The sequence below is a fragment of the Streptopelia decaocto genome (genome assembly GCF_964273445.1).
Source record: "Streptopelia decaocto genome assembly, chromosome: 8".
NCBI classification, from domain to species: domain Eukaryota; kingdom Metazoa; phylum Chordata; class Aves; order Columbiformes; family Columbidae; genus Streptopelia; species Streptopelia decaocto.
The window spans coordinates 7075686-7092771 of NC_138662.1; the positions used below are offsets into that span (position 1 = coordinate 7075686).

Here is a 17086-nt window from a genome sequence, read left to right on the forward strand (position 1 = left end):
GAAGTGCAGGTTTGAATGCTACAAGCTTAGATGATTTTGTAGGAAAAAATTTTATTATTATAATGGAATCACAAGCTGAAATTAGTCTTTTCATTTAATGATGGATAAGACAAGAATTAGTGGGCTTAGGTTATGATGAGAAGGATTCAGTTTAACCATCAGAAAGCACTTTGATGAAGAAAGAAATACTGAAATGGATCATCTTATCTCTTAGAGTTTGCACAACCTTGCCACGCAACTGTCTTTTGGAAAAAATAATGGTAAAACTGATGCTTTTTTTAGAAGGAAGATGGATAGTTTCTTAAGAGTTCAGTGTTTATATTTCAGGTTGCAAGGGGCCTCAGGGGAGATGTAACCAAACTTTCTGTTCACTGCAAGGTCAACACTGAATTCAGACCAGGCTGCTTAGAGCTTTGTCCATTTGGATCTTGAAATTCTTCAAGGAAAAGATTTTAAGTCTCTGGTGACTTGAAGTCATCTGCCTTGATAGAGTTATTTGTTTCCATGTGTTAAGTTGGGATATCCCATATTAGCAGTGTTTTGTCCTCCTGCTGTGCAGCTCTAGAAGGAGCCTGGCTGTGTTATCTTGATGATAACTTCACAGTTACTGGAAGGCAGCCATCAGTTTACCTCTAAACCTTCTCTTCTCCACACTAAAAAAGCTGCATTTCCTCTATCTCTTCTCGACCAGGCTGGGAATGAAGGGATGGAGAGCAGCCCTGTGGAGAAGGACTTGGGGGTACAGGAGGATGAGAGATTGGACACGAGCCGCCATGTGTGCATGCAGCCCAGAAGGGCAGTTGTATCTTGGGCTGCATCATAAGGAGTGTGAGCAGCAGGTGGAGGGAAGTGATTCTGCTGCTCTGCTCCACTCTGGTGAGACCCCCCTGCAGCTGCATCCAGCTCTGGGGTCCTCAGCACAGGACAGACATGGACCTGTTGGAGAAGCGCCAGAGAAGCTACAGAAATGATCCGAGGCGGGAACAGCTCTGCTGGGAGGACAGGTTGAGAGAGTTGGGGTGTTCAGCCTCGAGAAGAGAAGGCTCCGTGGAGACTTTATTGTGCCTTTTGGTATTTAAAAGAGGCCGATAAAGAAAGATGGGACAGACTTTTTAGCAGGGCCTGTTACAATAGGACAAGGGGTGTGATGGTTTTAAACTGGTGGAGGGGAGATTCAGCCTGGACGTGAGGAAAAAATTTTTTATGCTGCTAGTGATGAGACTGTCCCAGGTTGCCCAGAGAGGTGGTGGATGCCCCATCACTGGAGACATCCCAGGCCAGGCTGGACAGGGCTCTGAGCAACCTGAGCTGGGTCAAGATGGCCCTGCTTGTGGCAGGGTTGGCACTGGATGAGCTGTAAAGTCCCTTCACACCCAAACTATTCTATGATTCCATGATATTACCATAGAGGTCAATTAAGTTGATCAAACCTGATTTACCCTTGGTAAATCCATGTTGGCTGTTTTCAGTCACCCTCTTGTTCACGTGCCTGGAAATGGTTTCCAAGAGGGCCTGTACCCTTTGGCAGGGGTATGTAACGTTAACTCACTCAGTGCTTCTTTATATTGTAATAGCATGGTCCTGAAGTATAAAAGCAGAGAGTTAGTGAAATCTGGTCTTTTGATAATGAAAAATTTAAAACCTGATATTTGGCCAGGTATTGTTACATATTTACCTAAATGAGAACTCTCTAAGCAGCTGTGTTCACTGAGGAAACTAGGTCTTCAGACCACCTCTCATATTTCTGTTGCTTGAGTTTATCTCCATCTTTCTTACTTGGATTTGAAGATGAATTTTAGTCAAAAGAAGCCAGGATACCTTGAGCAGCTTAAATAACTGGTCTTTTCTATGCCAGCTGATTTTGAGTTGTTGCAGGTGACAAAGAAGAAAATATAGGCAACTCAGCCACCTAAACCTGGAGGGTTTTAACATTCAGAAGATAGTGCAGTAGTTAGACAAACAAAGGAGATGGAGATCATTACTTCTTCCGCTGACAGTGTGAAATAGGACATTTTTGTAACTGTGAATGTAAACAGATGTCAAAATACGCCATTTAACTTAATATCTTCTTGATTCCGCCTCATTATGAAGATTATCTCTCCTTTTGTGGTTAAAAGTCTGTTCTGTGTGAGAGACAGTGGCATAGTTTGGAAAAAAAGTATTGCTGAATATATTTTGTGGTCTTTTACTTTAACCTCTTCTGGAACAATGAGGTTATCATCATATTGTGCTGGTCCTGCTACAGAGTATTTTTGGTCAGAATAAGATGCTGAGTATGTAATAAAAGGATAGAGATGGATGGATGAAGACAATACTTACTAACATGCGGTAGTGTTCATGTTAATATTTCAGTTTAAAATGCTAATGTTAAGATGAATGTGTGGAGAATGGGCATGAAAGAATCATTAATGATATGGTTTTTAAAGCTCTCTGAAACCTTATCAATTTAGATTAGTATTTAAATCTCCCTTTGGAGATTAAATAGGTTCACTGAGACTTGCAATCAATTTTCTGATTATAACATCTCCTTCTAGCATAGAGGGCTTTAAATACAGGATCATCTTCTGAGTTCCATTTCAGAGATGTAGCTCTTTATACTGATGATTCTTTACAGGTGTTGGCCAGCTGAAATTGTAAAAGAGTCTTTAACCATTTATCGGGATTTCATTTCCTGGTTAGAGCAAAAAATTTAAACAAAGTCTAAAATCCATCTTCCTTTCCAGATGTCTGTGTTGTTTAACAAGTGCACCTTCTCATAGCATAGTGGTTAGATGAGGATTAGTGGTGAAGTATCCCCCCATTTAGCAAGAGAGCACGTAGATTATACAGTATAATTACACAGTATGGGGTGACTAGTGGTCTTGTGAATTATGATATACTGTGAAAAGTTGGTAATAGTCTTGAACAGTCATATTTTAAAATTGCTGTTCTGATGCTACATAGATATAATGTAGATATATCTTACTTCCAAAAGGTTTAAATTTTACTACTTTGTATCTCCACAGCATCTGTCAAGTAGACACAGTGTCCAGCAGAGCACATCCCAGGTAAACATCATCTACATATGATTTTTTGTTGTCTTTAAGTGCTTAGGGACATATCCAAAGGTATGATGGGGATTATTAGGTAAGTCCCTACCCTTAGAACACTTCCTCAGAAGATCCCCAAGTAGTTAGCTTCTTAAAGTGCTTCAACTTCCATTTAGGCCTCTTTTCCTTAGCTCTAACTGTTGTTCTTAAAAGATTAACTTCTGTAGTGACATCAAAAGCCTCAGTCTGCCAATTTGAGTATTCTTTCTACCTGCTAACACATGGGTTAACAGGCTCCTGATTCACATATCCTTTCTTTGGTAATGTAATCCTTTCCAGGTCATGGAACCTGGGTCTAATCTTTCCAGGAGAAGTGTACTTCCACAGGTACCTGTCTTTAAAGGATGAGGATTTACTTGGATTTAATTCATTTTAAGCTCTACTTTTTTTAAGCTAGTACAAATCTGGGTTGAAAGTCTGAAAATGTTAAGATTTTCTTTATTAGTATGTACCTGTCTACACATTCAGAGGAGACTAACCTAGTTAGCTTAAGGTATTCTTGCAACCTGTCTATTAAGATCAGTGTACAAGGGAAATAAAGAGCTATGAAATAAAAAAATAATTTTTTTCTAGTAATACTTCTCTTTTTGTCACCCTCGTTTTCACTGCTGTAAATAGGTCTTGGTGTACAGAGTCAAAATGTAAAACTTTCTGCTATTTGACTTCATTGGTTGCTCATGTTATCAACCATTGTTAAGACTTCTTTTTGTTACACCTGCAGGGCATATTAGCCTGTAAAGCCTGGTTCTAAATGACCTCCATAAATGAATGGCAGCTGCTAAAAAGAAATAATGTAACAAATGTTATTCTTAAAAAATGCTTTGAAGTCCATCTGCTTTAAATGGAAGTCATCAAGAACCACCCAAGCACCATCTTATTGTAGTTCATTTTCAGTACCAGAAGCAAGACAATATTTGAGAAATTGGATTGACTTGGTTTACATTATAAAAATAGATTTCAAATGCATAAACCATTTACCTCATATTTACGTTGTTATTGTGGCGTCTCAAATTATTCGAATTAAAAAATTGAAAAAATAGAGGAAGTAAACTGAATCTAGCATGTATCTCTAAGGTAGAATATATTTGAGATTAAGCTTTTACTTGATGAAGAAAGGGGAGCAGAATTTCTGTTGAAATTAAGTCAGTCACATCTTTTATTTGTGAAGAACTAAAACTCATTTTTGTTGTTTTTAATTAGGTGGATACAATTCGTCAGCGTCATGGGGAAGCTTGCCGAATGCCAGTGCCTCATCACTTCTTCCTCAGTCTAAAGAGCTTCACCTATAATACCATTGGAGAAGACACAGATGTCTTTTTTTCCTTGTATGATGTTCGAGAAGGCAAGCAGATCAGGTGGGACTGTATCAAAGAACTAAAAAGAATGGAGGGAGGGGAGATGTGGCAAAAAAAAGCAAATACATTGGAGAAAAACATGTGAGGTCTTCTTGTGACGCAACTGAAAGCAAAAAGCTGATAAACCATAAGTTGGTAGCCCGGCAATGCATACATGAGAATATGAGTAATACTAATAATTGTATATGAAGTTTAGCGCTTACATATAAGCAAAACATTAAAGGCACAGAATAGCTGAATTTTGTTTAGGTTTCCAACGTGGCCTCCACATGTTATTGAGGTTGTCAGTGTTTAGCATCTGCCTTCTCAGGGCTCTTGTTTAAGAAGGGCCCTGCCCTGTTAATGGCAAGGCCACGCTGCAGGACTGTTTTGGAAAGAGGACTGCTGTGTGGCTCTTGAACTCTCAAGAACTCTGACGAACTCCTTGCCTTAAGGTTGTGTTAGACTGTGTCTTGTTTTCATTACTCTGTTGCCAGCAATATAAACAAAAGCGTTGATATTTATCCCTATGTCTAGGCTGGACAACTGTGCTGCTCACTACATTGAGGTAATCAGTACTAATGTTAGGCAATGTGAAATGTGCTGTATTTTTCCTTTTGAAGCGTGTGTTTTGAAAACATCAGAATATGTAGAAGGGTATTGCAGCTATGCTTTCTGTCCTGGAAATTAAGTAAGTGTAGCTTGGTCTGATCGAATCTGAAGTACAGTGTTGGGGGTGGGGGCGGTTGAGTTTTGATTAAGGCATGTCCTGATAGTTGGCACAAACTACATTTGCTACAGTGGTCAAAACTGTCTTAGTTTGCAGTGAATTAGATTTAGATTTATTCCAAATGGAAAAAAGAGCCCCTGTATGTTCTTTCCTTTCTTTGGAAGAACATTATTATGTGAATAATGTTCATCCAAGTAAGTTCGGAGTAGACTGATAACGGTTTTGTAACTCTTCAGAATACATCCCACTGAAAAAGTGGTCTATATTAAAAAGTTCTAATGACATGGTATCTTACAAACATGTGTCTGCCACTGTTTAGTTACAGAGCTTAACGATCATTTTTCAGAACATGGCAAGAATGCCTAATCTGATACTACATCATTTCACCCCCACTGAGTGAGAAATGCTTGTTTTGCTGTAGTTAGGAGGATGTGCCTCTAATTCCTCTATTGAGAGAATTCACAGAAAATAGCTGTTAAGACAAAAAGGTGCAAATAGCAAATCAAAACAAAATTACAATTAATTAGTTAATACCACAAAGCAGTAGAATATCAAATTATTTAGATGAAGAAAGCTGCAGGCAAGAGGAAGGGACCAGCTGCTGCCATGGCTGTGGAAGGCCTGAGAAATTGCTTCAGAAGATGAATTGTCTTTGACTGCAGTTTCCATAGTATGTGAACATTGAGTGGGAAAATCTTAAAAAGGACAAAAGTAACCAAAAAAAAAAAAAAAAAAGAGTTATAATGAGAAAAAGTACTGAGAGTGGTTCAGGAATATTTACATATATATAATAATGCTTTCATGTGAAAACAGTTGTTTTTACTTAGGTCTTCATATTATGCATCAGTGATGTGCTGCAGTGAAAACAACATAATTTTTACATTCTCTTGCATCCCAAGGGTGGGGGTGTAATGTGTAATGAGGCCGAGCTCTGTTTTACGAAAGGAACTTAGGAACTTTAAAACAGAAAATAGACAAACACGCTGCTACAAATCTAGAATGGTGGTTTTATACCTACTTTAAAAGATTAAGTTTCTTTCTTCTACCTTTTGCCTCAGGAAATAAAAAAGGCAAAGCCTCTGCATCTTTTGCATGCTGATTTCTAAAGGAAAAGGGCAAATTGACTTTTCTGACATGGTTTCAGGTTGATAAATTTCTTACCCAAACAGTTCACATTGGAGGTTGACTGGCTTTCAGTGTTAGTGCTTTGGACATATAGTAGATTACAAACCTCATTGAACCTGTTGGTTTCAACAGTTGTTTCCCAGTCGGGTTAAGTGAAGAATCAGTGAAAGTCCCACTGTTTTTCAAGAGCTGAAGTAATAGTGTGTACCAATTATGGGTTAGCAATCAGAAGGCTGGTGCAGCAGTTGAAATACAGTTTGAGGTGTGCTTCCAGGATCTGAATACAAAATCGGTATCATACTGTGTTTAGTGGTTTGTGCTGTCTAAAAATGAGAAGCAGACAAAAGATGACAGTGGGAAGATATGGATAGCAAGAATAACAATGCTGTTTTAGAGGGGTAAGACCTAGAGGTAAAAAAACGGGAAAAAGTGACTTCATTTTGACTCTGATAGAATTATAAAAAGGAATACTTGCAAGTAAATAGAACTGGATCAGTGAATGTGTGCCTCATTGATTTGTTTCAGCCCACAACCAAAACAACCTGTCAATCTGAGTATTAGGTAACGGCTCAGACCAAAATGGATGAAAGTCTATTTGTATGTTTTAAAGTTGCCAGAATTATCCCATATTTTTACATGCAAAGGACATTAGTGTTTGTTATAAAATTTACTACCTCAGTTTGTTTGCCATGTGGAAGTTAGTGGAAAACAATTTGAAAATTGATTAGTTTTGATTACAAGCAATGGGTAAGTACAGCCTCATTGTGAGAAGGACCTTGGGATGAATGATCATGAAATGACAGAGTTCATAGTAACTGGAAAAAGAAAGAGAGAAAACATTAATGTAAAGATGGTGAACTTCAATAAGACAGATGTCAATAAACATCAAAGAAAGATAGGTAAACTCATATGGAGGAAAGAAATGTGAGAGTTGTCAGTTCCTTAGCAATACTGTTGAAGAGCACAAAACCAGATTGTTTCAATATGAAGGAAAGATTGAATATATGGCAAGAACAGAAAGTCTTTATCACATATTCTTTGGTTAAACGGAGTCTGGAAAGAAATATAAAAAGGAGAAACTAATGAAATTGCACAAACCAGGATGGAAGAGGCAGAAACTTGTAGAAAAAATACAATTAGCAAAGGACTTCAAGGACAAAAATAAATCTATAATGCTTTAGCAGCATTTTTTTTTCATATATATAAAACCAAGAAGTAATGGAACAGATGACAGGGGACATTAAACTATCAGCAGATGTTACCAAGATAACTGGAGTATTTAATAGCTGTTTTGCATCAATCTCGCTAAGAAGGTGAACTGAAATCAGACAACAAAGGAGAAAGTTCTGGAAAAAATAAACTCTTTATTAGCACTTAGAAGCTAACAAGACAATAAGTAAAAATCAACATAGATTTGTCAAACACGAATCACATCAGAACCAACTCATTTGGTCCTGTCACATGGGAATGCACCTCATGCTTCAACAGAAGAGGCATTAAACTTAATATGGGAAAGCAGGGAGATACAGACTAAATGGAACTGTTGTAAAGGGTCTGGAAAACTGTTGGAAAATCTGATCCTGAGTGTTATTTGTCCTGGAAGGATGCAATGAGTTGGGTGTTTTGGTTTCATTTTGAAGTTTTGCAGCGTTATTTTGGTGGGCAGAAATAAATTAGATTCAGTAAAGCAGTGAGGTTTAGCTAGCTTTACAATAGCTCTTTTTTACTAATAAATGCATAAAATTATTCATAATTTCAAAAATTACACATTAAGAATACGATACTGATTTTTTTTTTTTCTGAAAATAAGCTTGTACAATCTAGTAAGTATGAAGAGGATAAATTTCAGTATGATTTTTTTCTTTAGAAAGTTTATGTTTAAACATGTAAAGGTTTTTTTTTTTTATTTTGCCTGTATTTTTAACCAGAATAGACATTTTTAGCACTATTTTACAAGTTATCCTTTTTTTACTCCACTGGGATTTAAGTTTCTTGTCACCTAGAAATACCCTTAATTATGGAGAGTTTAACAAAAAAGAAAATCTGATGTGATTGAATTTGAAAAACTGGGCCCTAATCAGTAATTGTGCATGGAATATGGTGACATGCCTGTTTCTGCTCCTAACTTCCAACACATCTTTTTAATAGATTGATACAATTATATTCTGAGAAACAGTAAATGTACATTGTGTCTAAAAAGCCTCTGTTACAGACATGCAAGCTAAAGCTAGAAAAATTTAAAGTTAATGAAGATGTGCTCTGGCAATGATACTCAAGGAACCATGAAGAATGTGAAGTACAGTAATAGACCCTTCCTCACATTGTCCTGCAGTGCCGTAGGAAACATGCGAGAAAGCTTCCTTAAAAAGTTTTCTTTAGCTAAAACTTAGTGAAGACAGCAGAGAAAAAGGCAAGAATAGGCAGCAGCTATCCTAACCAAAAATATTCCTATTGGAAGTTAAGATTCCAGTTTACCCAGAGAAAAATGGAAGCCAACTGACATGCTGACAAAGCCATGGGGATACTTAGTTTGATGTTCAGAGCACATTCTGTGGATCTATATTATTGTAACTTTTTCAGTACTGCAGATGCTGACTGGCAAACTGGTAACAGCAGATGAGGAGAAGGCTGAGGTACTCAACTTTTTTGCCTCAGTGTTCACTGGTAAGTGCTCTTCCACACCTCTCGAGTGGATGAACTGGAAGACAGGGACTGGGGGAACAAAGTTCCTCCCACTGTAAGTGGAGATCAGGCTCATGACTATTTGAGGAACCTGAATATACATAAATGTATGAGGCCTGATGAGATGCATCCCACAGTCCTGAGGGAACTGGCTGGTGTAGTTGCCCAGCCACTCTCCATGATATTTGAGAAGTCATGGCAATCAGGTGAAGTCCCTCATGACTGAAAAAAAGGGAACATGGCACCCATTTTTAAAAAGGGTAGAAAGGAGGATGCTGGGAACTACTGACCTGTCCTCACCTCTCTGCCTGGGAAGATCATGGAACTGATCCTTCTAGAAGCTATGCTCTGCACTGATCTAGAAGTAACTAGATCAGTGGACAAAGAAAGGGCTACAGATGGAGAGCAGCCCTGTGGAGAAGGACTTGGGGGTACAGGAGGATGAGAGATTAGACATGAGCCACCATGTGTGCATGCAGCCCGGAAGGGCAGTTGTATATTGGGCTGCATCACAAGGAACGTGGGCAGGAAGTGGAGGCAGTTGATTCTGCCCCTCTCCTCCACTCTGGTACTTGGATTTTTTTTTTCATAGAGAAGGTGCAACGAGATGGGCGTATCTTCTACTGAAATGCAATTGCGATGATGCTTATCAAATAAAAGGTATTTTTTTAAAATATCATGTAATTGACATATCTTTTATGGGGTCTGTCTTAATAATGTAAAGAGAAGAAAAATCCAGGATGACAGGGTATAAAACTGGAAAAAAAATAGAAAGTTGTTCAGTATTGGTAAGGACTACGGTCTGTTCCTCGTGTGAGCGTACACATAGGTGCATCGTTTAGATCTTGTCCTGTGTGTTTCAGTGTGATTTTGTTTGACAGTTTTGTAGTGTCTGGGCAGCTTTGAGGGAATTAATAAAAGCTGTCAAAGGTGGGGGAAAGAGTTAACTTTTTATGCAGTAGACAAGCAATAAATGCACCTGCAAATGCAAAACCGCATATTCCTTCTACTTAAGTACTTCTCAGTGCATGGGAAATTCCTGGGGATCATAGAGATGATCAGGTTCAAAGGGAATATATAAAACTATGTGCTGATGGTCCATTTATCTTACAGGACACTGAAATGAGGGGAAAGGTGCCTGCAGAGTTGCTGACCTTGAAAGCTGTGACTAGTTCTCATGTGTGCAAATTCCCGCACTTTTTCTGGAGGGCTCTCATTTCCATGATGCCTCTCGGAATGCACCAGCACAGATCATAGTGTTCTACCCACTGAGTTTTTTCATCTTTCCTTTTTTTCTTCTTTTATTCCAGGACCTAATCAAATAGTTACCTAAACTTTTTACCTTTTGAGGTATTTTTTTGCTTCTCTCTAACCATTTTTTTAATTTCCTTTTGCAGGCATCCATCCTTCAGTATTTTACTGCTAATTCATTTTTTTTTCTTTGGATCTTTATTCTTCTCTTTGTTGTCAGTATTAGAGAAACAGCCAGATGGAAATAGAATTTCTTCGTCTGATTATATTTTTAAATAATTTGATTTGGAAAATAAAATAGTAACTTTTTAAGGAAGAAGAGAAAGGAAAAAAAGTATTGGAATTGAAAGAATTCATGAGAGGCAATTTGTGGGAGTGAAGCACTGCAATGAGAGAAGAATGTAGAAAAGGCACAGTAACAGTGTAGTAATAATTTGGGTGGTTATTAACTTGGAGTGGTTAGCATTTCACACCTTCGTTTTTTTTACTCTATACTAGACTGTGATTGTGCCTGTGGACTTTATCTAAATGACATTATGCTGTATAACTGCAACCTTATACAATCAGCACATACCATGTTATCGTGGTTGGTTTTTTCCTTATTACTTAAGTGATAAAGGTTGACATGACTGGAGATAGTGTGCTTACACTTTCAGATATGGAGGCAGGGTATGAATTGCTACCAGTATATTCCAATTTGCTGTAATATAAGATGCCTGTCCAAAATTTTGTACTGAAATACTGTGCACTACCAGAGTATACTTCATTCTTTTACACTATAGGTTGATGTCCTGATATGTATCATAAGTGTAAATCATTGGCACTCTAATGTAAGGGAAGAGACAGCAAATGCTCATACAAAAAATAATCAGATGGTATGGAATAAAAAAAGGAATAACAAAATACATATTTTTGTAAACCAAACATCTGTCTCGGCCCCTCCCTCTCCCAAACAAATAAACCCAGAGGTATAGATCAACATAAATGATGTGTGTTCTGTGTTATATAGTAGACAAAATGAATTATTATAATGATCCTATCTGCTCTTAAAATTAATCTGTTGGATGGAAGTCTTTTCTAGTATATTATATCAGCTGGTAGTATCCTAGCAGCATCATGATGGAAGCTGATCTTGACTAGAGACTGTAATTGGGAAAAGATAGGTTGGCAGAATATTTTCCCCCCAAAAGAGACTACCTCAGAATTCCAAATTTCACACCGTTCCTCTTTGCCTGAGACACTGAGATACAGGATGGAGAAGCATGTGTCTGTTCTGAAGCAAGACGTTATTCCTCACTGGTTCATGGTTCATTTATAGCTGCTTGTAGCTTTTCTAATGCAAATCAACATTTATTGGTTAGGTGCCTTACAGAGAATGTCCTTGTTTCTTTAAAAACATAATAGTCTTTTGAAGTTCATGAGGGAGCTTCATTGCCTTTTTCTTTTGTTGCTTTGATTCTTACCTCAGAGTATGTGGAGGTATTAACAAGGTTGACATCCAGCCCCTCTCTAAAGCATCTCGTTGTGTTCTGTTGAGGTGCCTTTTCACTTTCTTTTCCTTCTCGCTGAAGGATAAAATTGTAACCTGTTTGTTCTCAGCAGATGGCTAGGTAGAACACGTGCAGAAATGTGAGAAAATGGAGCCCCACAGTGATTTTAAAATACTAGAGATGTAGAAGCGTATCTTCTACCCAGCTGCCAGTTTCCCTTACAGTGATAGCAATTTGGTAATTTTGAAACATCTCTTTTTTGTGTTAAAATTGAAAAGTAATAGGCAAAATGAGAGAAAACATAACCTTATTTTTTAATGCTATTGATAATAGGTGATATGGAAAGATGTTTTTCATGGAAATGTTCTGAATTTGTGGTGGATGTTGGGGAGAATGTGAGTAGTACCGTGTGTGTCCCATCTTGCCATTGACAAAGCAGCTCACAGGAGAGAGATATGATTTGGAACCATAATTATGCATTTAAAAAATACTCGTAATCTATATTGTGATAGTTGGATTTAGCTGTTCTAAAGTTATCCTACAAAATCATCTGCCTCTTTTTTTTCAAGGCTGCATCAAAAAATTTGAAGCGACGCTGTTTTGTTGTGAACATTGCTCTGCAGTTGTGTATGGGTGGCAACTGCAGAAGTCATAGACGTAATGATTTCCCCTTTATAACTCATCTCATGATCTTGAGATACTTTCAAAGCATTTTTTACCCGGTAAAAATTAGCAGACAAATACATAAAAGTTTAAGATATTAAAAGTGTAAAAACTTCTAGTGCGTGATCAAACTGATTTTAGATTGATCTGTGTGTGTGTGTTTATGTGTTAGAAAAGGGTTTTCTCAAGCTACTCCTCACTTGAACAGTCTTGTCCTATTTTCCATATTTTCACTTTTTCCATAGTAGGAGTTTTCTCTGACACAGTATTCCTAATTCAGATGTCAGAATACAAATCTGTCTACCAAGCTGATGAAGGTAACCTTGACAAATTTGACAGGAATCCTTCATCTCTTTGTGTATTTATTGATGACAGTTAGCTCCATGGTTCTCATTATCATTTACTTACATTTTCTTGACTTTTAAACTCTCAATAGGAATGTATATCAGCTCCTCAAAAAATTTTAGCAAGAACAGTATAGCTAAAATTACATTGCGTTTACACATTTCTGCTCGAATAATTTTTGTGTAACACTTCTTAATGTAGACAATTATAATAGTCTGGAACTTTGATTTTAAACACAAAGCAGACTTGTGGCAAAGCAATAGCAAATTTTCCACAATTTGTATCTTAGCAGGGGTTTAAGTCCCCTGAAAGCTCTGTGTGCAGGATCAGTGTGCTTCATGGGAGAACAGCCAGACAGAGCAACTCCACATGCTCCGAACCAGAAGTGTAGAAGCTGTGAGCGTTCTAGACGTCAGATGCTTCTTGGGTGGAGGGAGGCTCAGCAGCTGAGAATGGCCAAGGGAAGGAAAGATAGAAACAGGAAGAATGAACAGGAAGATAGGCATTAATAAAGTCAGAAGAAGGGAAGACAGGATCACTGGATAGATGAATATGGTTGAAGTTGAATAGCTGAAAAAGAAATGAAGTTAGTAAATGTGGAAAGATCCACATTGTAACTTGTACCAAAAAATCTGACTGCAGAGTGTGGAACTGACCTTAAGATCCCTTTTTCTGCATTGCTTCTCTCTTTAGGTAATAGCTCCCAAGTGCTGTGACTGTATTTATCCCCTGTTAATTGCTTTAAAATATTGTCATGTTCCACTATTGCCAGTTGCTATGTTAGGAAGCAGAAAATTATATTTTACTTTTATTGTACAATTACATGCTAAACTATCCATTTGTTATGTTTTTAATAGCAGCCTTCTCATAGTTATTTTAAAATAGAAAAGCTATCTCATTCAGTATAATGATTCGTCTACTGGGAACAAATAACTTTGTATCATTCAGAATTATTTCTTTAATATTCAGAGAGTTTTCCGAGGGATTAGACTTACCAACTAATGAGGTTTTTCTTCTGCTTAGTCATGAAAAAAATCCATCTTTCTAATTTTTACCTCTCTTCTAGCAATCTGATCTGTTGGGATAGCTAATCCTCCATCATTCCCTCCTATACTTTAGTTTATTGTGTACTTAGTATTTCAAGGAAAGTATTTTTCTGACTTCTGTGCAGTAGATAATCCATAGCAATAGTAACAAGGAGGATCCTGCCGAAGATGAACTTCCTTAAAAGCATCCTCCAGAAAGCAAACATGGAGGGATGTTGCTCTCCACAGCAACGGCCCTTGTTCTGGTCACTCTAGTTAATGTGGAAAATATGTGGGTCTCTGAAGTCTCCTGTACACGTATGGCCAGGGACAAAGAGCCTTCCTGATATATAATGTATAATTTCTAGAAAGAACAAGTTTGACCATCACTGGAGACAGATATAACCTTTGGAGTATTTTATTAGGTGTTTGCGTAGATTTTACAAAAGGGTGAAGGAGGAATAATGCCTTTTCATTTTCCCTACCAGTTGCTTCACCTGAATTTCTTTCCCTAGATCTCTCTCCCAAATCTGTGTTTGCTTGGTTTTCTTGTTTATCCCCTTTCCTATTAATATTATATATTTTAAAGAAACTGTTACTATCTGGATTTGTATGTCAAGGTTGCTGTAGAGAGGTAAGTGCTGTTGTTAGAGATGCTCATTCTTTCCTGTAAAATGAGTAATATCAAACTATCATAAAACAGGAGCTTTTACAAAAATCAGTCTTACCTCATTTCTCTCACGACCACCGCCCTCCTTCCCTCCCCAAAATTTTCTGGCTGGGGATCAGATACGAAATATCAATAGGCAGGGATACAGATTTTTCTAGAGGGATATTTCTCTTTTTTAGTTGATGACAGGAAGAAATCAATTAGTTGCAATTATTTAAAGTTCTTCTTCCATTTTCCATCTCAGAAAGAAAAAAATATGTCATGAGCACATACAGCTAGAGGAGATTTTGCTGTCTCACCTGGCAGGGTACAAATACACGTTGTTAAAATGTTTAGGTGAACTACATAGCTCAAAGAAAGCAATTACAAGTAATTTTCTGTCTGTAGGAAGGCTCAGTGTAATGTTGCAAAATTCACTGTCAAAACCCAGTATGTGTCTCTGAAATTGTTGTGTGCAAAGCCAAGTAAGAGGGATATGTGGTTCGTAGAGCAAGGAATGAGGCAACTGCTGTGTTAGACTCAGAACCATTAGCTTCTCTCAGGTTAGAGACGATGATAAAATACCTATTTCCTAAAATACTTGTAATCCAAAATTAGAAGGCTTCCCTACAGTTATGGTCAAGGCATTTCACACATACTGCCTGGCAGGGTCGGTCTGGCTTTCTCTTCATTGGTTAAAATGACCACTGGAAAGAGACTAAAGTGTCCTCTTTTTTTGAAATAGAAACTTTAACAGAGAGGATTCCTTTCAGGAAGACAAATACGTACCTTTCATCATGTAATTAGAAAAAAATACTAATGACAGTGTCAAGCGTTCAGGTGTGGCAGACTCATGAGAACCCAAGGAGAATGTAATTTTTGCTTAGCTACATTTCTCCTGCAAACTTTAATAATGTTTTTAACATTGTGGTTGTTTTTCCTTGAATGTGGTCGAGAGAGACGACAGGTAGTTATTTTCTCTGTTTTGTGTTTCTATGGAAACCCAGTGTTTGCAGTAGCAGTTTTACTGTAAGCTCTGTAATCCCCCCCCCGGCTTCTAGCCAACGTCGTAACTTAATAATTCATGAGTACTAAGCCTGAATTTGCTTAAAACCATTTTCTCAGAGCCATATTCATTTCCCTCACAGATCCGGTGTTCGTTTCTCTAAGATGTCTTTATAAAATACACTCCATAAACCAAAGCAGTGTACTTTCCTTCACTTGTTTTTGAAACTGGGGTTATCGCAGATCATCTGGATAAGGCAGCTCATGAAATACACACCCCCTGCCATCCTCCCCACCTCAAAAAAAACCTGAACACACACCATGAGCACTTGCCCAAGGAGGAAGATTTTAAATAGTTCATGGATCATTGTTCAGCCAATGTGCAAAGTGGCAGTTGAGCAGAGGTGATCTTTCTGTCTCGGGGGTTCACGAGTGACCCCTGTCGATGATGGATTGTTCAAATACTGTGGGATCTCAGATATGCCATTGGGTTATGGTATATATGGGAATTCAGTTCTCCACAGACACAGTATCATTCTGTACATATGCTTTTATTTACTCACACTTAAACTGAGAACTGAAGACTCATTCTGTGGAGCACTGGGAGATTTTATTATTGGGTCTGTCTTACAGCAGCTTTAACAGCATAGTTTTTTGTTTTGTTTTTTTCCAAGAGAATGAGCAAAAACTAGCAACTCTAAAAGGTGAACGTGATTAACAGAATATAAACTTGAAAAGCTTTTTCAGAGGATACTCCTAAATGGACTGCAGGCAAACTGGTTCTGCCTTTTAAAGTACAACGGCGTGACTGAAATGTTGATATACAGGCAGACTTTCCTCATGCTTATGAGACCATCTGGTTCAAATAAAAGAAGTCCTCACATGAAACTTGTTTCCTTTACAGAAACTTTTCCAAGGGTGTTCTCAAAAGCATCAGGACACAATGGTGTCCCATAGTGGCCTGGTTGGATCACTAAGCACAGTAATGTGTTTGCAGTTGACAAATGTGAGAAAGATTTTGATGAATTTGGCAAATGGAATTAAAATAGATTTCTGTGTTTTCGCTAATCTTATGTAAAGTTGTACAAGCAAATATGAGTGGCCTCATATTGTTATTGTTTGGAGAGCAATAATTGCTTTCCTGAAAAGCTAGCTAATGCTGCTGCACGGGGGCTTTAAAACTTGGGCTGTGCTGGTTCAGCGTGCTCCCTCTCTGGCACAGACAACAGCTTCCCCAGTTAATTTGTGCTTATATTAGCTTATGGAAACTGTAAGGTTTACAGACTGTATTTCAGTTCTCGCCCTCTCCCAAACCCCAGGAATATCTTTCAGGGTGTTTCTCTGATAACTTATGTATGTTTTGAAACAAGCACCCTTTTTTTGCAGCTTTAGGAAAATATGTTGTTCATATACCAGTAATTCCTAACATAATTCCAGTCAGCCTATTGTCCTTGTAGGGCTTGTACACACCGTGGTAGACAGAATGCAGTGTTCTGTGGCACTGATGAAGTAAACTGTCCGAAACAGGGTGTGCACAGCAAGGCTGCAGTATTTTGAAGGCAAATGTTGGCGAGGTTTCTGTTGTCATAGAGAATGACTAGCTCATCCTGAGGTCTGTCCTGGCTGACCTGGGCTTGCAGTGCATAGGGTTTATTCACAAGATTCATCTGAGACAAAAAAAATGGTGCTTTTACAGTA

At 37.9% G+C, this 17086-nt stretch overlaps 1 protein-coding gene across 1 annotated transcript in view; it reads left to right on the plus strand.

The window, feature by feature from the left end:
* DOCK3 (dedicator of cytokinesis 3) overlaps positions 1-17086 on the plus strand; it is a gene marked incomplete at both ends in the record, with an annotated part of 194875 nt that overhangs the window by 73189 nt on the left and 104600 nt on the right. Inside the window, 2 exon segments of the mRNA XM_082060424.1 lie at positions 3006-3047; positions 4290-4444. Coding sequence (XP_081916550.1) covers positions 3006-3047; positions 4290-4444 — 197 coding nt within the window.